The sequence below is a fragment of the Xiphophorus hellerii genome, chromosome 20 (genome assembly GCF_003331165.1).
Source record: "Xiphophorus hellerii strain 12219 chromosome 20, Xiphophorus_hellerii-4.1, whole genome shotgun sequence".
NCBI classification, from domain to species: Eukaryota; Metazoa; Chordata; class Actinopteri; order Cyprinodontiformes; family Poeciliidae; genus Xiphophorus; species Xiphophorus hellerii.
The window spans coordinates 29,986,277-30,009,125 of NC_045691.1; the positions used below are offsets into that span (position 1 = coordinate 29,986,277).

General features: G+C 39.6%; 1 protein-coding gene across 1 annotated transcript in view; it reads left to right on the top strand.

Moving 5' to 3' along the window:
* The window catches only part of LOC116710232 (copine-9), a 53,507-nt gene that overhangs the window by 26,899 nt on the left and 3,759 nt on the right, over positions 1–22,849 (top strand). Inside the window, exons 8-19 of the mRNA XM_032549150.1 lie at positions 5,577–5,640; positions 6,204–6,307; positions 6,584–6,688; positions 8,983–9,024; positions 11,108–11,183; positions 12,134–12,187; positions 12,622–12,683; positions 13,696–13,742; positions 14,773–14,954; positions 17,527–17,654; positions 18,587–18,689; positions 22,190–22,247. Coding sequence (XP_032405041.1) covers positions 5,577–5,640; positions 6,204–6,307; positions 6,584–6,688; positions 8,983–9,024; positions 11,108–11,183; positions 12,134–12,187; positions 12,622–12,683; positions 13,696–13,742; positions 14,773–14,954; positions 17,527–17,654; positions 18,587–18,689; positions 22,190–22,247 — 1,025 coding nt within the window. The remainder of the gene's footprint in view (positions 1–5,576; positions 5,641–6,203; positions 6,308–6,583; positions 6,689–8,982; positions 9,025–11,107; positions 11,184–12,133; positions 12,188–12,621; positions 12,684–13,695; positions 13,743–14,772; positions 14,955–17,526; positions 17,655–18,586; positions 18,690–22,189; positions 22,248–22,849) is intronic.

A 22,849-nucleotide genomic window follows, 5' to 3' on the forward strand; every position in this document is an offset into this window, starting at 1 on the left:
TTCAGTCTGTTGTTTAGGTCAGAGTAGTATTTTCAGTGACACGCCGCTCTCAGTAAAAGCCGACATGTTTGTTTGTTGCTGTCAGTCCTTGGTAGAGATTTGGAGTTTCGTGCTGTAAACTTTTTCAGCATTTGGTTGACGTGTAGCTGTACGTTTATGAGGCCCTTTGATCCGATAAGCTTTACGGTTTGTAGTTTAAATCTGTTTCGGAGACGACTGTGGATCCTCTAGAGATGACGACGCAACGACGGATTCTTCATAAAACCAATAAAATGATGCACTGCCCATCCTCTTCATGAGACCGTCTCGGGAAAACAGAGTGTCTTCAATCAGAGGCGTCTTTAAATTCGCTGCATTACAGACTGCTGCAGGAGATCTTTCTAGCTGTCATGAAGTGCGGTGAAGGTGGCGAGGCAGACGCAGCGGACCCAGGTGAAATGAAGAAAATGATGGTTATAATGATGAGCAGCACACAAATAATTCCAAGAGTCCAGGCAGCACAGCTAGAGTAGAAGGCTAAGGCTCAAAACTGGTAGCAACTGGTCACACTACCAGGGTTGGGCAATCCTGGTCCTCGAGGGCCGGTGTCCTGCAACTCTTAGTTGTCTCCCTGGTCCAACACACTTGAATCCAACAGCTGAATCACCTCCTAAGTGCAGTCAAGTTCTCCAGAGTCCTGCTAATGACCTCATTATTTGACTCAGGTGTGTTGAAGTAGAGACACATCTAAAAGTTGCAGGAGACCGGCCCTCGAGGCCTGGAGTTGCCCACCCCTGCACTAGACAGCAAGACAGATTAGATAAGGACCCGGCAAAGAACAAGGAACACAGGTGACATTAAATTCACAGGGAGACAATCAGGGGAAACAAGGAACAGCTGCACTCAATCAAGGTTTGACGGGACACAGAAACCTAAATAAACACACAGAAAACCCAAATCACTGCACTAATAGCCATCACTGTCTACAATAACTCTGAAGAATCTGAATTAATATGAATTACAACAACATTTAATTTCCCTTTGGGATCAATTAAGTACTTTTGAATTTGCATTCTATGTGTTGGTATGAAGATAAGATGCGTATTCATGACGGAGTTGAGTTCCTGTTAGCCACGTGTCTTTAGAGGTAATGCAGAATATGTTTACATTTTTTAAGTCAAACTAGTGATTTGTGAAGGTTTTGAATTACATCATATACTTTACTGTTGATTCATTACCTTACTCTATAAAAATGTATTTTTTAAAAGTTTTGTGCAGGTCTGATGGCACCGTTGGTGACGTGTGTCCAGTTAAACGCCAGGAAAACCCTAGAAACGTCTTGCGTCTGTTACTCAGCTCGGTCGGAGTTGCGTTCAGATTCAGCTCCAAACTCTTCGATAATCCACAGTGGGAAGAAAACGTTCTCCGTCTCCTCTCTCGCCGCCCGATCTATTTGCTCGTTTCACGTCCGGTGTGAAGTTTCCCATCAACTTTCGCAGCAGGCCGGTGTGAGCGCAGAGAGAGACGTACGGAAAAGTGTGTAATGAATCTCCTCCGTTTTTAAGAACGAGGCCGTTGGACATGTTTTCTGTTCAGTGACCAGCTCTGAGGAGACACTAAGTGCTTGTCTCATCTTGTTTTGTATTAAACAAGATGCTTCTCTTGCTGTTGCCTTTGCGCTGACACATTTTCCAACAACATGTCTGCACTCTAGTTACTATACAGTAACAATAATTGATCAGGGTTTAATGACGATGCGTGTTCTGATGTAAAATGTAAAAATATTTGCATCGGACGCTACGTTATCTGCAAAACTAAGAGTTTGGTGTTTTTCCTTTCATTCTCCATAATGGATGGATTGTGACACTTTGGCCCGCTTCACACTGCAGGCAAAATGAGCTCTAAATCAGATTTTTTCAGTCAGGTTTAAGCCGCTCATTTAATTATTGTTTTTTTTTTTTTTTATGAGTGACATTAAGCTCCATTTATTATTTTTATTGCACCAATTGACAAATGTCGTCTCAAGATACTCTACAAACACAATGTAAGTTTCACATACATAGTGAAATCAGTTCATCCAAAAAGTTCAATACGTTTCAGTTTTATTGTAGTTACAAATGAAGTAAAAAATTACTGCAAATATTGAACAGGACGGGTTTTCTATACAGAGAAACCCAGCAGATTATTGCATCAGGTATTTTTCTTCTCTTTTATGATTGGAGCTGCAGTAGTGAATGACCCACTGTAAAAATCAACTTTTTTCACACTGATGCAGACGCAGCATGTCATTTATGTTGTCGTCAGTAGCTCTGGAAACCCGTCTTTGGCTGACAGGAGAGGAAAGGTGCCGGGTTTGATGGAGTGTGAATGGATCGGGCAGTTGTTTGTTTTGCAGTGCAGGTGACGGGCGGAGACTTACATTTGTTTTCTGCTGCCGCGCTCCTGTTTCCTGTCTCATTCAGGGGGGAGGAATGACAGTCTTTGAAGTAGGAAGCTCCAGAGACATCGTTACAGAAAAAAAAAACATGTCACGAATTTGTAGAGAGTGGAGACAGCAGAGTTACTTTTCCACAGTGTGGGATTCTGGTGAAATATGTGTGGAGGGGAAAAAGGAACATCTTTTAGAAAGAATAAAACTGCAACGATTTTGAGAAATAAGGCAAAGCTCAATCAGGCAGCTATTACAGATGACTTAAGAGTCACCCATCAGTCTGCAAGTCTGAGGCTCTTCGACTCTTTAACTTTTTGGAGTCAAAGGCTTTTGGCTTTGCTCAGTCAAAAGTCACACTTTTTGACTGCAGGTGAGTCCTGACAGCGACACCAAACAGCATTTCTTGTAGGGGGTTGGTCCGCAGAAGGACTCGACACCATGCCTGGGAGATGCAGGAGAGGCTGTGTGTAATGTGTGTGTGTGTAATGTGTGTGTGTGCTCCAGGCCGCCTCCGCAGAGATGAGCGCGTCCCTGCGGCATCAAGAGTCGACACAATCGCCATCCTGCTCTGACCCACGGAGCATTCCAGATAACTCTTCAGAGAACACAGAGTTAATTGCAGCAGTGTTAAACAAATTTATTTTTCATTGCACGGTTAGCTGCACAGTGCGATTAAAAGTGCTCTCAAGTCACAACAGTATAAAAGCAAGAGATCAAAGTTCTAGCCACACCATTAATTAAGATTGGTAAAATTATAGAAACACAATGGCTGTTCATGAATGTCGAAATCTGACAACGAAAATAATAAAATGTTACATTATGTGTTCAGAAATAGACTGGTGGTGGAAGTGAGTTACTAACACTGAAAAAAGAAAATAGTTGAACCAACTTAATTGAATCGCGTCAATTGGTAACAATTAAGTTTATCCAACTTAATCTAAGTTGGGTCCACTTGACAAATTTAAGTCAGTCTTACTCAAATCATTTAGTTTACTGCTAAGTGATAGTAAAACTAAATGCAGCAAAAACTTGCCTAAAGAATTTGTCTATTAAACGGGGTTTACACTGCAGGAACAGAAAATCTTAATTCTGATCTAGTTTCAAGTACGAATATCTTAGTAAACTTAAAATAAGACAAAAAATGTTGTTGTTTTAATCAATAATTCCTTAATATTGATGAAAAAGGTCTCGTTCCACTGACAGATTATTTCACTTATCACATGACATTTTTCCCATACTGCTGTCAGTCCCACCAACGCCTCATTGACTTTTGGCAGCGTTGTGTGTGCCTGTGTGTTCTCTGTTCCAGGTGTCCTCACACTCTTTGCGAGAGTGGGAAAAGTCGTTTGGCTTCCTGCAGCTGCTCATTAATCACTGTTAGCATCCTTTGTTACAGCTGGAAGGTCAGGATAGATTGATTAAAAACCAAAACCGCCGTGAGAGGAAACCAGACGAGTCGGAATTATTTGTTGGTTCAAGTTGAGGCGTTTCGGCTGACCTTGTGCACTCGGGGGTGGGGGGTTACGTGACTGCGTTCACAGAGGAGGAGGAGGAGGAAGGCTAGTGACTCCCGAGTTCAAGGGCGCAAACGACAAACAGCAGAAGAGACCGTGCGCATTGTTGCCGCCGTGTGTCATCTTCTCCAGATGTTTACAGCAGCGGCTTTAAATTTCAGTCGCCATTTTAATCAAAGTGCGTCAGACTGCTCTCTCTCTCTCTCTCCTGCAGAAGCGTAGCTTCAAGTGGATGGAACGAATTACCATGTCGTGTTGTGAGGTGGAGTGTGACTCAACAGCCACAGGGAATTATCAAGAGGATGAGAAGGGTTTTCTCCTCTCTCTATCCTGGCCCGGGAAACTTTTAATTGCGCTCTCGTCCTCCTGTAGCGCTCTTACAGACAAAACCGAAACGGACCAAACACAAAACGAGCGTTGTTTTACCAGATCTCAACCCAGAGCGAGGACGACCACGGATTGCTGGAGTAAATGGAGTAAATGCCACTCCTTGGTTCACCCAAGAATGAGATATTTTAATGCTTTGAAGTGTAGTGGCAGTGATCTGATATTCCAAAGATAGAACTGCATCTCGGTGGCTTTTAGCCTCTATGTATTCTGAGGCACTGGTTCATGTTAAAGACAGCAACTCCAGCTGGCTTAGTCTAATCAGCTGGGAATCTGGGTCACCAGTTTCAAAGAACATCCCATCTCTTCTGCTTCCTTTTTTTCCACACTTAATTTTAAAGTGTCAACTCTTGTACGACAATGCAGACTGATTATTTCAGCTTTGAGTTTCCGTTAGAGAAACGAAGAATCCCTGCTTATCAGGAAGCGCTAACAGCCTCTTGTCTTTCTCTGTCCGTCATTCTGCAGTAAAGTTTGTTTGTTTATTAGGATTCCCATTGCTGGGGTCCTCCTGATAAGAAAATAAATAAATAAAAGCAGTTACACACACTTAGCATGAAGTGGTTGCCACAAAAGCTGGAATGAAATGAGGCTTTCATCTTTGATTCAATAGATTTTATGATTTCATCGACCAGCGGTGCACCGATTGCAGTTTTTTGGCTGATCGCCGATTACTGATTTGTAAAAAGCCTGAACTGCTGATTCTGATTTTTGACAAATACCATACCATACCAACTTTATTTATGAAGCACTTAATACACCAACAGGACCAAAGTGCTATACACAATCATAAAATTCAATGCGATTATAAAATAGAAAGGACGGAAATATAAAATACATACAGACACAATAAAACATTATAACATTAAACATTATATAAAACGATGGCATTTTTTTGTCTGAAATGTCGCAAATAATAGCAAGAAAGGCGCTGAGTTTGCAACAGTGTAATGACTAATGTTAATAATTGTGCAGACATCGCCTGGTGGGCGGGGCCACCAGTCAAACCTCTCTAATGGGAGGGCAGAAGAGGACAGTGGTTGATTTTTAGACCTTTACTGATAAGATCGGCGTCACATGTAAGTATCGGCCGATCACAGATCTCCCAGAATTAAGAAAATCGGTGTCAATAAATCCGTGCATCCCTGTCATCTACTAATTTTTGCTTGGCAGTTCATAGGATTACCACGAAATACCTTAACAAAACACAACATTATTGCTTTTGTAGTCTCCGTTCTTTTTTTTTTTATTAATTTCTCTGACAGTGGGATACCTGGGAAGAAGTGTGGCTCCATCGTCTTCACAGCCGAGGAGCTCAGCAACTGTCGGGTTCGTATTTAATCATAAACTCACAAACTCACAGCTGCTCGCTTGTAAAGAGAAAAAAAAAGAATCTAACATGGTGTCATGAAGGTAGACACCTCGGTCTAAATTCATGATAGTCACGCTCCGGTTTCAATTTTGAACTTTACAAAGGGAATTTAATTGACTGTGTGGAGTCTTCAGAATAATTGTCAGCGAAGGCAGGATTAATTAATACCCCTCCTTCGTGATATTGGTGACAGATCCTCATACGTTATTTGATCATTTAAGCATCAATTTCTCTGCTATATGTTGCCAATAATTAGCCACAAAAGGAGAAGCATGTGTGTGACACAAAATGGCTCTACGTTGCCCCAGTTATGGTCAGTGTTCTGGATTCAACAATGAATTACAGAGATTTAAGCTCAAAAGGACTTAGCTTTAGAAAAGTAACTTATTTTTTAAAGAATGATATCATGTTTTTTTAACATGCTTTTAACGAGTTCAGGATGTAAATGAAAGTTTGAACTATTTCAGCTCTCAAGTTTGTCGCTGTGCAAAAGGCCTGAAAACGAGCCTTGTTCTCTTAGGACATAGCCACCATGCAGTTCTGTGCCAACAAGCTGGATAAAAAGGATTTCTTCGGCAAGTCCGATCCTTTCCTTGTCTTCTATCGGAGCAATGAAGATGGAACGTAAGTACGTTTTTATCTACTCAGTTTGGCCTTCAGCCAACACCACTGAGCTAAAGGATGTTTATTTTTCTATCTTGTTACTTAAAGCTAATAAAAATCTACCAGCAGATCTCTCTGCTGAACCTACCCCAACGACATTCTTGAGCGTTTCCACAGCCACATTTTGAACAGAGACAAACTTATCACATGGTTCCTTATAACTTTAACTTGCTTCTTTGCTTAAAACGGATTCACTTGTTTGACCTCTGTACTAAATGTCCTGCTTGTTGTTACCAGGTTCACAATTTGCCACAAGACTGAGGTGATCAAGAACAATCTGAACCCTGTCTGGCAGTCATTCACCATCCCTGTTCGAGCTCTTTGTAACGGTGACTATGACAGGTAAAGAAAACTTAATGTGACACAATTTCTTTGACTGATCTACCATTTGAATCCATCATGTGAGCATGTATGCAGGAGTCCTGAATCATCAGAGGCCCGTTTCAGAAAGCAGGTTAACAAGCCCTGAGTAGAAGGCAGATACTCTGAATGAACTTACCCAGCCCTGTGATGCTCACAACATGAGTCATCGGCGAGGTAACTCAATTCTGAGTCAAGTTACCCCTGAGTTACGCGTGAGTGCGAGTCCTCATCAGTGGAACGAAAATAACGTGATTCACCATGGTAACGGGAGAAGAAAAGAACCCTGAAAGTCTGCATTAGTGGAATTAGAAATCATTGAGAGTCTCCGTGCAAAGACACACTACAAGCTGAAAGACTGATGATGTTCTGATTCGAACCGATTGACAGCGTGGGATTCTGTGGCAGGTCAGAATAATGCCAGCAGTCGGCTGTGAAGTTCATCTTGGGCCAGTGCTGGTGTTATTGGGACTGTCACAGAAGAAAACTTCACCAGCAACTACTCATATCACACTCACTATGTAAAGGTTTCGATTCTTCTTTACAGGTAATGGAGGCATGCTTTATCTCTGTGGCACAAGGAAAAGCATGATGATGACTTTGGGTGTCATTCAGTCCTATTTTTATTGAGTTACCTTAAAGGGGTCGGGGAGTAGTAAGAGCTTCTTTTCTGAACCTCGTAATAACAATCAGGTGTTTCACTATGAACATTGTTTCGTGGACATGTGCTCAGCAGGACTGTGGAGCACGACAAGAACAAGAGCGCAGGACAAACGCACACCTTAGGAATGTTGGAAAGTATTTTCCCACTTACATATTTTAGATGATCAAACACATGGCAAAGAAAACTTGAATATGTGCAAAATGATGTTTCACAAAGATCTGACCATGTTCTTCATGAGAATGTTTTGGGAAAACGGAGCATCTTCACTTAGAGGCTTCTTCAAATTCGACTAATGCAGGAGATCTTTTCCCGTCCACACCCATCACTATCAATAATAACTCTTTGAAGAATTTGAATTAATATGAGTTACAACATTTAATTTCCCATTGGGATCAATAAAGTATTTTTGAATTTAGAATTTTTTGAAATTTCTTTCTGTGAAATAAAAAAAATCTATGGAAATCCACCCACGGCCTGAGGAGAAAACAATCATTTCCCTTGATGAGTGTGCTGCTCAGCTCTCACTCTCAGTGGAGGCACTGGATTTATTTGAATCCCAGCTTTGGTTACTGACTGTGGTTCTGTTTCCGTTATGGTTCTGTTCAGTAGATTTGCTTACAGTGTTTTGTTTATTTGTTTAAGTGTGGTGTAAAAATGTAAAGCTTGACAAAACACTAAACAAAAGTAAGAATGCCTGCTTTCATAACCGAACACAGACATTAAGTTAGGCAGAGGGCGCAGTTGAAAGGTTTTAAATTGTTTAACGGTGAAATGTAAGATTTAAAGGAATAACTTTACTTTGAAAAAGGGCAAAACACCACAACTGCATACTTGGATTGCTGTGTTACCATAGTTAAAACATGATGCTAAGAGCTTTTTCTTTGGTATTTAGCTCAGTTTGTCCACAAATACAGCTCAGTAACCATTTATCACTGATTGGTTTTCAGCTTGGCCCCCCTTCTCCAATATTTCACAACATCCATATTGAAATACAGTTAATGGTGCTAATGGTCTTAACAGGAAGAGGCGCCCCTGAATCATATTCTGCTTAGGGCCCCATACAACCTTGGGCCGATGCAGATGAATCCAAGAAGAACAAAGCGTAGGAGTGCTAATTAAAAGAAAATGGCTTTGCAAAATGAATCTGTCTAAGCATCCAGATAAAAGTGGAGAGGCAACATCTGCGAGGAGTAGAAACAGATGAAAACTATCCTACGGTAACATACGGTTTGGGGCTGACCCAGGAGCAACTGTGTCTGTCACTAGAGAGGAGAGTTGTCTGTCTGTCTGTCATCTTTAGCTATAGTGTTTCCTGTCTCTGAATTTCTCTTTTCCTTATTGTTAGGATTCATATCTCAGTCTCAGTAATCAAAACAGACATTTTCACATTAATCGGACTCAAATCCGTCACCATTACATTCAATGAAGGTGACTTCATTTGAACATATCCTCACAGTGTTATTTTTAAAGGATGAAAAGCGTCCAAAAAAGTTAACTTTCTGACTAAAAGCACCCCCTGTTTTTGATCTTTCTCTCTCTCTCTACTGTTTCTTCTTCTCCCTTTTATTTTCTCTCCTGTCTGTGAATCTCACCCCGGCTCACCTCCCTCCAGGACAGTGAAGGTGGACGTTTATGACTGGGACAGAGATGGGAGGTAAAATCTCTTGTTCGCCATCTCTCGCCTTTCTTTTGTCCATTTCATTTTCAGGCTCCAGTCAGAGCACCTCAAATGTCACACCAATTTCGTCTAACCCAGGGCGTCTTATTATAGCAGATGGATGGCTGTGCTTGCCTTGCAAATGCTGCGTAGCGATTCAAAAGTTGTGCGTGAAAGGTTGTCACTGAGAGAACGGGAAGACAGAATGCGGTTTGGCTCTCTTTCTATCTGGTGCTGGGATGCTGTAAAGGCTCTCCTCTCACTTTACTGGTTTTAATTATAAGACTTGCGGGGGGTTTCCGGCCCGCTGGCTACACGTCTCGGCTTGTCATAATTTGTAGTCTTTTGTATCCAGACTTCAAAATGTATGTTGTTTAAAGTCATGAGTCAAATATTGGTAGATTCACTGTAAAGCAGAAAACATATGGCAGTCGTGAGCAGAGTTGGGTAGTAACTAGTTACATTTACTTGAGTAATTTTGTTGAAAAAATGTATTTTTACTACGCTGCACTTCTTACTTTTGCTTGAGTATCTTTTATTACAAAGTATCTCTACTCTTACTTGAGTAAAATTTCAGGATTTTCTACCCACTGAATGAAGAACAAACATGTTTTAATCAAAAATTCACCAGATACAGACACACACTGCAGTTTGTGTTAAAGTTTTCTAAGTTCCATATTGAAAGAAATTGATCTGGAAACATTTTATTTTGTTTGATTTTGTTATTTTTTTGTTACTATATGAATCATTGTCATTCTGATTCTTAAAACACCAAAATGTCCACTCACTTTATATTTTGGTCCGCCTGATGATGTAATTTTTAAATATTAAATGTTTGATAATTTGATCAGTTACTCAGTGCTTGAGTAGACTTTTCATCAAATACATTTTTACTCTTACTTGAGTCATTTCTTGGATGGCTAATTTGTACTTTTACTTGAGTAGAAATATGTTGAAGTATCACTACTCTGACCTGAGTAAAATCTTTGGGTCCTTTATTCACCTCTGGTCATGAGTGAATATTAACAAAATCATCAGATCTTTATCATGTTATCAGATTAGGTAAAACCCAATTTAAATGTAAATTTTTTGTTGTTGTTGCTTTTAGTAACTAGATGACAAAGTGGAGAAAAAAAATGACCTCATTGTTCAAGCAAGGAAAGGCACCGACTGACTGATCATTTGTAAAGGTAACTTTACCACGTTACAGAATGAAAGGATTTTACAGTGCCTATAAAAAGTGGATGTTTTTACCTTTTTTTTTTTTTAAACAAATCATAATCAACAAAACATGTTGTTTTTTTTATTAACAAAAAAAAGATTAAACCAATTTCTATGACGCGATGGGCTAGGGTTAAAAATCTGTTACATAAAAGAAATGATTGCATAAAACCGTCTTCCATTCAGTAGATTCACCTTTGGTCACAGTCAACAGACACTGCAGTTTTACTGCCAAACTGTTCAACGTCTCTCAGCCTTTTCAAGTCCAGCCACAAATTCTCCATGGGAATGAGGTCTGGGCTTTGAGTATGCCACTCCGGGTTTTATCCACCCCTGTTGTCTTCAAACCATTTCTGCGCAACTGCAGCCAGATGCTTCGGGTCGTTGTCCTCCTGGAAGATCAACGTTCTCTGAAGCCGCAGTTCTCTTGCAGATGGACCCAAATTGTCCTGCAGGATTTTCCCATCTTCTGCTGAATTAATTTTACCTTCTGCCATTGCAAGCCTACCAGCTTCACGATGGGGAGGATGTTTGAAGTGAAGTGCAGGCGTCTGTGTCCCCCAAACACAACATCTTGTCTGACGGGCAAAAAGCTGAACTTTGGTCTCATCAGACCAAAGAACTTTCTAGTCCAGCCTTGATCTGAGTTTTCTTCCACAGTGGGTTTTCTCATTGCTTCTGTCCCACAAAGAACCAGGACCACAGTTATTGTCTCTCATCATTTGCTGAAGCTCCTTGTGTGTCGTCATGGTGACCTGGAGTCCTCTCTTACAGGTTTTCACATGGCCGTTCAGTTTGTGAGGACAGCCTGATGTAGGCACATTTCTTATGAAACCTTTTTTTTCCCTTTTTTTGTCAGTCATGACTTCATCGGAGAGTTTACCACCAGCTACAGGGAACTGTCCAGAGGCCAAAGCCAGTTCAATGTCTATGAGGTAAGCTGTGTAAGGAGAAATTCACAAAAAGTTTCCGACTTAGGCAGAATGTGAAATACATGAGATATCTCCTCTCTTTCCTTGAGAGTCAGGGTTTTAACATTGTCGCTGGAGCTTTGCGCTTCAGCACTAGTTCCTTTAATTTTTTGTTCTTTTTAGTGATTGCTGTGTTCCTTCCTTTTGAGTTGAGATCATGAGAATAACATCCCAACCTCAACCTAACTACTGCGTGTCCCTGTGGCAAGTTGGTTGGAGAGCCATGAGTTAGCTGACTGTTATGCTCGGTAACCAGGCTAGCATCAATAAATGCTAACAATGTGTGTCTCTGGTTTTAATACTTTCAAACATGGAAACAATGTGTTGGCTCATGTCGTTGGTGGAAATAATTGCCTCAGATCAAACTCCTATATTTGAGCAGCTGCCATATTGGATTCTAAGTTTGGGTTCATCCAAAATCGATTCTTAAAATTTCAGCGTGCGTTTGGCTAAACTTTTCCTATTTGGAACTTGAACATTAAAATCTACAAGAATAACAAGGAAAATGTGACAAAGATTTTAGGTCTGCCACAATAATAAATTTTGCTTGATGATAAATTGCCCCAGAAGTTATTGCGATAAACGATAATATCGACGTTTTGAGACCATTTTCAAGTAATTTACTAACACTTTTTTTAGTAGATCGAATTGACCTGACAAAAAAATAAGACAAAAAAATAGATTTGTACATCACTGAGCTGCTGTTATGCAAGTATCTTTGCATATGAACAGACTGAGTTAAATGATATTCAAAAAGCTCGAACCTTGGAGTATAAGTAATGTTTCTCACATTATATATATTTTTGGTTTTTCACTGAAGATAACATGATGTGGACATTAATAGATGCACTGAAGGTTCTCCAAGTCTACTCACTCTTGTGTAATAACTATTACTTTTGTGTTGCTTGGTTTAGGTTTTGAATCCTAAAAAAAAAGGAAAGAAGAAGAAATATGTCAATTCAGGGACGGTAAGACCAACTTGACTGTTTTTCACTACTGCATGCCAACATATATTACCGAACAACACTCCTGGCTGCATGGACTTTTATCCAAGTAATAAAAATATATTTGTGGGGCGTGCTGTGGTGGTGCAGGGGGTTAGCACGCCCCATGTCTGGAGGCCTTAGTCCTCGACGCGGACGTCGCGGGTTCGACTCCCGGTCCCGACGACCTTTGCCGCATGTCTTCCCCCCTCTCCTCACCCTCCTTCCTGTCTGCCTACTGTCTAAAAAATACGAGCCACTAGCACCGCAAAAACTCTTCGGAGAAAAAAAAAAAGAAAATATATATATATATATTTGCAAGGCCCCTGACTGGGACGTTTCTCTCGTCTTGTACCGTCTCACCGAAATTGTTCCTTTCTCCTCTGTTTTCCATCATCTCCCCTCTCTCCATCTTTAAGGTGACTCTCCTGTCTTTTAAAGTGGAGTCGGAACACACATTTGTCGACTACATCAGAGGAGGGTAAGAGCGCGGTCACAAATGTTTCACAGAGGCATGGAGGGACCTAGAGATTGCTGTTGCTATTAGAACAGATAAAATTAACAGAGGTTTTTATTATTGCATGACAATTGAAATGTGACAAAGATAAGTACAAAATACATGATTCTCAAGCATCACTAAGTACAATGAAAGGTTTAGTGAGAATGTTAAAATATGGCTTTCTGAAACTGAAATCAGTTTCAACTTTCCTTTGACTTGGTGCAGTGCAGGAGAACACCACTAGAGGGAGAAATAGACGTTTGAGCGTACTTTGGAAAGGAACCTTAATTGTCACTTAATCTCTAGTGTGAGGTTCATGATGTGTTGCCATCTGATTGTCATGTTAGTATGTTTTTTTTATAAAAATGGGGTTAAGACTACGGGACCTGTAAATTTAAACGGTTTTCTGAACTGGAACTATGACAGAATCTACATCTATGAGGTTGTTGGTTAGGCCAGAGGGATTTCCAGAGGGTGAACCAGTTAGCAAAGCCAAAAGTGAGGCCGAGGGACATGACAGTGTCCTTCCAGATGACACCAAGGTGTGTTGATGGAATGATAACAGGAAGCAACTTTAGTTATGTTAGATAAAATCACTAACATAGCGATTGTAGCCGGCCATAGAGCTTACATTGAAGTATTTTTTGTCTGACTGGCTGTTTTGCCGTTCCACTGAAAATTACATTCATCCATCCATTTTCTGTACATCCTTGTCCCTAGTGGGCTCGGGAGGGGTGCTGGTGCCTATCTCCAGCTAACGTTTCGGGCGAGAGGCAGGGTCACCCTGGACAGGTCGCCAGTCTGTCGCAGTGAAAATGACAGATAACTGAATGTAATAATTAGAAATAGAATGTTTGGTAAAGAATACAGGTAGACTTTGAAACAAGGCAAGATGTTCATCTTATCAGTAGTTATTCTGCCAATCAAAGAGAGAGGGAGGGAACCCCATTTCTGAAAGTATTTTGTAATACCAATATCTTGTATCTTGTGCCAGGACACAACTGAATTTCACGGTGGCAATAGACTTCACTGCGTCCAATGGTAAGATGCTTCACATTCACACATACAGAACATTTTGAATAATCTGTTGTAACTGTTTCATAGAAAACATACTCTAATCTTAAGAGATAACATTAGAAATATCCAGTCTGTGTAATGTTACACTTGTTTGTGTAATATTGTTTGAAGTAATTATCAACCTTGTAGCTACAGATCAGGTATACATGAACACCCGTAGCAACATGGCGATCAGTTGGTAGAGGAAAAAAAGGGTGGCGTGGCAGGGGTGTAGTGTTTAAAATAGTTATTTTTTTAGATATATATCAGGTATTAAATATCATTCCCTCATGAAAAACATATCCGGAGTTTTGTTTTAACTCATTGATGCATGTTTGGCAGCCACTTGGGGGCGCCTTAACATCCACTTATACAATGCACCGCCTATTTACCCAAAGCTCCGCCTCTGAGCTTCAGGTCCCGCCCCCACACCGCTCCACCAGACTAGCGGCAGCAGCAATTAGCAAACACCTGCTGGAACTGGCCGTTACACAAACTGCAGCGCTCCTAAGAGAGGCTGTAAGGCGTCAGTGGACGACAAGGAGAAGCATCGTTATGACGACGTGCTGAGGGGGGGAGTGTCGCAACGGGTAGGAGGTTCTTAAAGAGACAGAGGCCAATTTCAAGACGCCAGAAATGCCACGTCAAATTTCTCTTAAGTTGTCTGTGATATATACAGCATCTTCATATAAAACTGAACACAGTAAGATAGTTACCTGATTGTGGTATTAACTGGGCTCTCCAGCCAAAGTGATTATGAATAAAAGTAGATAATAAAGTATTTGCTGGCAATAGTATCATTTTGGGTTTTGGCTGAATATAAGTGAATATAGTTTGGGGCAGAGACTTTTTTATTTTTATTTATTGTTACACCACTAGTAAGAGATATTTAAATATTGACCGAAGCTTTTTCATGACGTCGACTTTAAGAGTCATAATACATTTTAAAAAGCTGCATTTCCTTTATGAGCAGAGATGCTTTTCCGTACATGCATATTGGCTCTTCATTCTATAGGAAATCCTTCCCAGCCCACTTCTCTGCACTACATGAGTCCATACCAGATGAATGCGTATGCCATGGCCCTGAAGGCTGTGGGGGAGATCATTCAGGATTACGACAGTGACAAGCTCTTCCCTGCATACGGCTTTGGGGCTAAACTACCTCCAGATGGCAAGATCTCCCATGGCTTCCCACTGGTAAGACACATGACAGGATACAGCCTCTGTTTGGTCTCATTTGGTTCGTTGAGTTTTAAGTTATATTTTTCTGTATTTTGTATTTATGAAAGACTAAAAAAAAAAAATCTGCAATTACAAAATTCCTACAGGACTTTTTCTCTCTTACTTAACTTCACAATTGCACGGCACAAATGCTTTAGCACCAAAAATACTTCCATAGAAAATGCTCTCATTAGAGCTGTAACTAACAATTGTTTTAGTAATGGATTTATCTATTCTGATTATTCTCATGATTTATTGAGAATACATTTTGAGCATACAGTACAGACCAAAAGTTTGGACACACCTTCTAATTCAATGAGTTTTCTTTATTTTCATGACTATTTATAAGGCAAGAAATCCCACTTATTAACCTGACAGGGCACAGCTATGAAGTGAAAACCATTTCAGGTGACTACCTCTTGAAGCTCATCAAGAAAATGCAGAGTGTGTGCAAAGCAGTAATCACAGCAAAAGGTTGCTACTTTGAAGAAACTAGAATATAAGGGGTATTTTCAGTTGTTTTACACTTTTTTGTTTAGTGCATATTTCCACATGTGTTATTCATAGTTTTGATGCCTTCAGTGTGAATCTACAATGTCAATAGTCATGAAAATAAAGGAAACTCATTGAATTAAAAGGTGTGTCCAAACTTTTGGTCTGTACTGTATATTAGAAATACATTAAAAGATGTGAACAGTTAGAAAATATAATTGTCATGACCAAATCTCCAAAAGGACTTATCTCCAAGATATATAGTTTATTATCTGGCTCTGACTCCTCAGCTTACGATGCTATGAAGCTGGTGTGGGAACATGATCTAGGGCTGAAGTTTGATCTAGCAGATTGGGAGGAAATTTGTATTGGGGTTTTTCCCAACTGCACCTCAGTTTCTATACATGAGCAGAACTTTAAATTTTTCTACCGAACTTATTATACACCTGTTCGCCTTCGGAGAATGTTTCCAGATACTTCAGATCTTTGTCGTAAATGCAAAATACATAGGGGCACATTTATTCATCTGTTTTGGTCTTGCAATTGTATTCAAGTTTTCTGGAAAGCAGTTCATCTGATGATACAAGAGATCTTTGGTAAACGGTTCCCACTAACTCCCTCCTTCTGTCTTTTTAATCATACTTTGGAAATTCTATATAATGCAGATACTAAACATTTGCTTGTAATCCTCTTATTTCTGGCCAAGAAATGCATATTACTGAGATGGACAGCACCGCAGGCCCCTACGGTTGATATGTGGATTTCACAAATCTCTGATATTGTTTTAGTTGAAAAGTTGACTCATGATCTTCATCAAAAGTCAGACAAATTCTGGAGGATCTGGGACCCAGTACAATCTTTCTTACAGAGACTATAATCTTTATTTATCTTATTAATTTACTTGTTTTTTTTTTTTTTTTTTATTTCTTTACATTTAATATATCGTTCACTTGGCTGTCTGGGAGCTTTGACTACTTAGAATGTTGCCTGGGAATGTCTGTCTGTACTTTGTGTATGTGGGCTGTATGTATATTTTTTTTTTTTGTTTTGTTTTTTTTTTAATTTTTTTTTTTTTATTATTTTATTCTATGTTGACACTGCTGTGCTCCTTGTTTATTTGGGGTGGGTTGTTTTTGTTTACTTTTGTTGATGTTTACATATAGTAAAAAAAACCAATAAACAAATATTTAAAAAAAAAAGATGTGAACAAGCAGTTCAGCTCTTTTTTTAAATAACAAAATATTTAAAAAATGTGCCTAAAATGTAATAACATAGATTTCCTTTAGTAAATGCTCGATCATTTGTAGCAAAGGATTCATCTCCAGCTAAAAAATCCATCCATCCATCCATCCATCCATTTATTCATTCATTTATTTATTTATTTATTTTCTTCCGCTTTATCCGGGGTCAGGTCGCGGGGGTAGCAACTGAAGAAGGGAGGCCCAGACTTCCCTCTCCCAGCCGCTAAAAAATACAAAATAAAAATACTCCTAACATCAACGTATAAAAAACTCAGTCCTTTCTGTTTGACTTGACATCAAGACCATGTAGGACTGATCTGACGATTATGTTTTGGATTGACCAATTAATAACTAGAGAACTTGAGGAATTCTGGGTAGACAAAGTTTTTTTTTTTTTAAACGTTAAAGGCAAAATTTATATATTTTTGTGCATTTAAAGTGTATTTACAGTCGTGACTGTTTTTTCAGCAAAATTGTTTTTTTTACTTGTATACTTCAGTTAACGATTACTAAATTAGTTGACGACTATTCCAATAATCATTTAATCATGATTAATCATTTCAGCCCTACTCTCGATAGCCTATGATATTTTTTCATGAAGCGTTGTAGCTCACGCTAACAGAGAGCAAAACTCCACTCACACTGGAACCCAACGCATCGGCAGAATCACAAAAACAAAAAACTCCAACATTTCTATTTAGGTTTAAAAAAATTTTGATTGGCGAGGACAAAGCAGAAAGCGACAGGAACGCCTGGTTTTCTCAGGCGGAAACAGATAAAAAAATTTTTTGTTTGTTTGTTTTTCTCTTTTGCAGAATTCTAACACAGAGAATCCAAACTGTGTGGGGATTGAAGGCGTGCTGGAGGCTTACTTCCACACCCTGCGAACCGTCCAGCTGTACGGCCCGACCAACTTCGCTCCGGTCATTAACCAGGTGGCTCGGTGAGACACTAACACACGCCTGCAATACGGATTAAAGTGCGCATCATAATAGCGGTAACAAAAAAAGAATAAAGAAAAAAAAACCTCAATATAACGGTTAAAAGCAATAATAAAAGAGAAATGTAGCAAAAATATCAAAAGTGAAATGAAACAAAGGACAGCATGTGTATAGGATTATCTAAAAACATTCCAATTAACAGCAAGTACAGATGTGTGTAACAGAATAATTTAACACAAAAAGGTTCATGTAGCATTAATATGACTGTAATGACGTAGTCACTATTTTTGGGACATAGTAGGACAGCAGTATTTTACCTGAAGGGTCTAATTCGAGGTTGTTTTTCCAGGGTTGGAAGAATCAATGACAGTTTTCCTCATAATCCTGGAAGCCTTTACGTGTCACTATTTAGTTAATCCCAACTGAACCGATGCTGCCTTTGGTTTGGAGCAGTGTGATCAGCCAATATTTACATGCGGAGCCGATCTTATCCTCTGATCTTATCTACCTCAGCAAAGGTCCAAAAATTAACCACCAGGTCATGTCTGTGCATTTGCAGCTAACAAAAGTCACTGGTATCACCTGAGCAACATTTTGCCATATTTAGTAACATTTCAGACAAAAACAAATTGGTATCGGCTAAAATCGGAATCGGCAGGTCAGGCATTTTAAAACTCGGTAATCTGCAATCGACCAAAAAATTTGCAATCAGTGCATCCCTAATTAATAGCTTGAAGCCTGGACATGGGATTTAGGTTTTTTGATATCACTAATGTTTCCCAGGATTTTCAAATTCCAATAAACTTTCTAAGTGAGCTTTAAGACACCCGTGGTTAGGTTTAGCCTGATGAAATAGGTGAACATTGACGTCTGTACAGCTATGTGTGCTTGAATCAAGTTTTTGTCCCAATTCCTGTGTGTTTTGTGACATCAGGTGCGCCGCAGAAGTGACGGATGGCTCGCAGTACTTTGTGTTGCTGATGATCACAGATGGCGTCATCTCAGACATGGCACAAACTAAAGAGGCGGTTGTCAATGTGAGCATTCACAACTCAGTTCTATAAACGCTCTTGTTTGGGTCTATGTGCTAATAGAACAATGTTATGTTTTCAAGCAAAACTGATTGATTAGTTGACTTTTTGGTTTGAAATGTTCTCTTTCAAAGCTTATCTGATGATGACATGGCACCATATCATTAATATATATTGAAATCTTAGCATGAATAAATAATTTACATGCACATCGCATTTTATTCAGAGAAATAAAACCTGCTGCTTGAACGTTAGGTTCATTTGAAGACAGAAAACATATTCCAAAACAGATACTTATTGAGGGAAAAGTAACCGTACAGAAACAACTGGTGGCTTGGTAAATTTCACCAACTTCAAAGACTATTTTATGAGTACTGAATTGGTCAAAACTGGCTTTGTGTCATTTAAAAGTAATGAAACTAGAAGCTTTCTGATTTCTTACATAGCCATCTTCGCTTCAACGGTGTTACAAAAAAACCTTGGTTATGAATTGCAGGCCTCTGTCAGATAGGACTTCACTGGGAATCCTGTGTAACCAGAAGACACGCTTATCCAGGAGTTGTGCTGTCTCAAAAGAGGATGGGAGTTGTCGGAGGAAAATCAAATGACAGTACTTATAAAAACGTTCTACATTGGTGAGAATGGCGGTAAAACCTCTGGGTGCAGGCAGGCCAGTTCCAAAATCCAACACCTAGAGTCGCATGAGACCAAAGGCTCTTAGGTAGGGGAAGGGGTTGAAGGAGACCACCAGGGGGCTGACGGTGGGATTTACTTCTGGCTGAGACGTACTCTTAGACGTCCTTGTGCAGAGTGGTCCATCAAAACCTCGGCCTGACCAGAGTCACCCTCTGACCAGTTCTCAATGCAGCAGGACGGAGGATGGGATGTAGGTCTTACATTAGCTGATTCTCAAAGGTTCAGTAGAACTTAGCCTGTTTGTTCAGAGTTACACTTCCATCATACATTAGTTTGGCATCTTCACCGTTTTGATTCTGATTCAGCTAGCTGTTGATAGTCTTAATGATTAAATACTCCACGTTTTGCCAGCTACTAAAGTTGTTGTATGACTGTAATCATTTTCCAAACGTTCATCTGAATGCTCATACTGGGCTATAAAGGGAAGTCATCAGCCACAACAGTAGAGATTTTTTCACCTACTGCCACTGGGTGTCGGTTCATCTTTCCATGTTTCTTCTGTTTGATGTGGTCGTAACATGTAGATTTAAAGCTGGACCAAAATGCAGACAGGACCTTGGAATGAGTATAATGACAGGATTTATTGAAAAGGACAAAAAAACAAACAAATTACAAAACAGTAGCAGGGGAAACAGGACGTCAAGCTTAAAAGTGACTAAAGTTTCTGGGTTGTCTCATCATCATTCCAGCTTGGAAAATGAACATCGTCAACCATTAATTTAAAAGCCAAGTGAAGAAGACATTAATGCCCATGAGTATATGGGCTACCTGATCTGAGGGGAAGCAAATACCTCTGATTGACATTTGATCAGCATCATTAAGGCTGTCTGACTCCATTACGTATGGAGGACATGACAGAGCTTTGTAGGAGGGACTTTGACTAAGCCTTTCTTAGCCTGAGCTGTGAGGAGATTCTGCTGGATTAACGTTGCGTTTATCTTTTACTAGTTTTAACAGGGATAAAGTGCATGAGGACTATTAAAAAAATATGTGGGAAAATGTTTGATATTACACCGTGTTCCAAATTATTATGCAAGTGATATTTTCTCAGATTTTCTTAAATGCAAATGATGATCAGTATAATTTTCAAGTCATGAACTATTACAGTATAAATCAAATTTTACTGAACAAAGCTCCCCAGTATTTTTTTCAAAAATAAAAAACTCAAAATGCACTGTTCCAAATGATTATGCACAGCAGATTTTCTAAACATTTTATGGATTATAAAGAACTGCAAACGGTCATTCTTTGAATGTGCAGCATTAAGTGGTCACATGTACTAAAATCAAAAGCTACTTCATTGGTGCATTGTCTTGCATGAAGATGATTTTACTACTGAAGGTTTGGCTCTTTGTTTGAACCATGAAAGAAAGTGACCAGTCAGAAAGTCCAGATACTTTGCTGAGGTCATTTTCACACCTTCAGGGACTCTGAAGGTTTTGACCAATGATTCTCTCCCCATGATTTCGGCCCAAAGCATGACTCCACCACCTCCTTGCTGACGTCACAGCCATGTTGGGACGTGGTGGCCGTCCACCACCAATCCACTACTGCGTCCATCTGGACCATCCAGGGTTGCACAGCAGTCATCAGTGAACAAGTCTGTTTGAAAATTAATCTTCATGTACGGCTGGACCCACTGCCACCGTTTCTGCTTGTGAGTTTTGGTTAGGGGCCCAATAGTAGCTTCATGCACCACAAGCCTCTGGAGGATCCTCCACCTTGAGGTTCTAGAGGCACCAGCAGCTTCAAATACCTGTTTGCTGCTTTGTAAGGGCATTTTAACAGCTGCTCTCTTAATCCGATGAATTTGTCTAACAGAAACCTTCCTCATTAAGCCTTTATCTGTACAAACCATCTGTGTTCAGAATCAGCCACAAATCTCTTCACAGTACAATGATAACGCTTCAGTTTTTGTTAAATATCTAATGTTTTCATACCTTGTCATACGGCACTACACTATCTGATGATTTTGGTCAGCAGAGATCCTTTCTCTTTCCCATATTGCATAAAACCTGTGGCCTGCTTAATAATGTGGAACATCCTTCTTCAGTAGATTTCCTTTAATTGAGCTCACCAGACAAACTAATCAACCAGCTCTCTGAAATTAATTATAGTGATTCAAAGAGCCCTGACACACAATACCATCTAGAAATTTAATAGCACAACAAAAAATGTAATCTTTATGACACTTTAATCCAATTTGCATAATAATTTGGAACCCGGTGTAAAATGAAATAACCACGTCGTAATTTGTGTGTAGCCATGTCATGATAGCAGATTTTGCTGGATGATAAACAATTCCATGAATTATTATGATAAACCATAATATTGCTGTTTGAGACCATTTTCAAGTAAGATAATGATTATGGAGTAATATTGTAAGTTCAGCCTCTCAAAGACCAATGAGATTTAATTTAAGAAAAGAAAAATATGGAAATGGAAAATATTGTAAACATTGAAAATAAAACACAGCAACCAAAGATAATACATTAAAAGCACTTACAAGCAAAACCACAAGTACAATGGATTATGAAGTCTCTGTAAACCAAATTGGCCTCAAAACAGCATTAATCATCAGAATGTAAATTATTGAGCTCATTGTAATTTATCATGCGATTAGCTGATTACTTATTGTGACAGGCCTAAACATATATAGCACGTTAATACACGCACACAACCAAAATGAGTTTTTCTTTTGGAATTAACAACGTACTTTGAGCTAAATTTTACTTTTGAGTTTAATTTTTGCAAACTTCTTTTTCTTTTGTACGAACACCGTCTTCCCTCTCCCTCTGCTCCTTCCGCAGGCAGCGGCGCTGCCCATGTCTCTCATCATCGTGGGAGTGGGCCCTGCCGAGTTCGACGGTAAGCACGCGCACGTCTGTGTGAACGGCGCTTTCTCAGCCGCTCAAAGCCGACAGAATCATTAGACATGTCACCGTTCTACTGTAAATCCTCCGTCCAGCTCGTCTCAGCTGCTCCCACTGTCAGTCATCCACACCGTTTTTACAGAGGCTCTGGTTCAGACACGAGCAGACAACATGTCAGCCATGTAGAGAGATAAATAAAAGAAAAAACAAACGTATCTCCGTGGATTGCTCCAGGACATTTAGAGATGTTTTCTGTCTTGCAGCGTTGAAGAACAAAAACTCTCCAATTTGAGCTGCATTTATGTACAGATTGATTTCTGCTCCGGTTTCCTTCCAGTATCATGTGCCACCAGGAAACGTGGTAAAGTTAGGCTGGCCATGCAGTGGAAATCCTACGCTATAAAAAAAGAAAGAAAATAAAAACAAAGTCTCTAATTTATGGTAAAATGCCGTATAAATATGAATTTTACCGTAAAATTCTGGCAACCACAACTGCGGGCATTTTAGATGTTTTTTTTGTTTTTTTTACAGTGTCTTATTCCAAACACAATTCGTCCGCCATTTACTAAAGAGGTTTTAAAATGCAAATGAAGGATG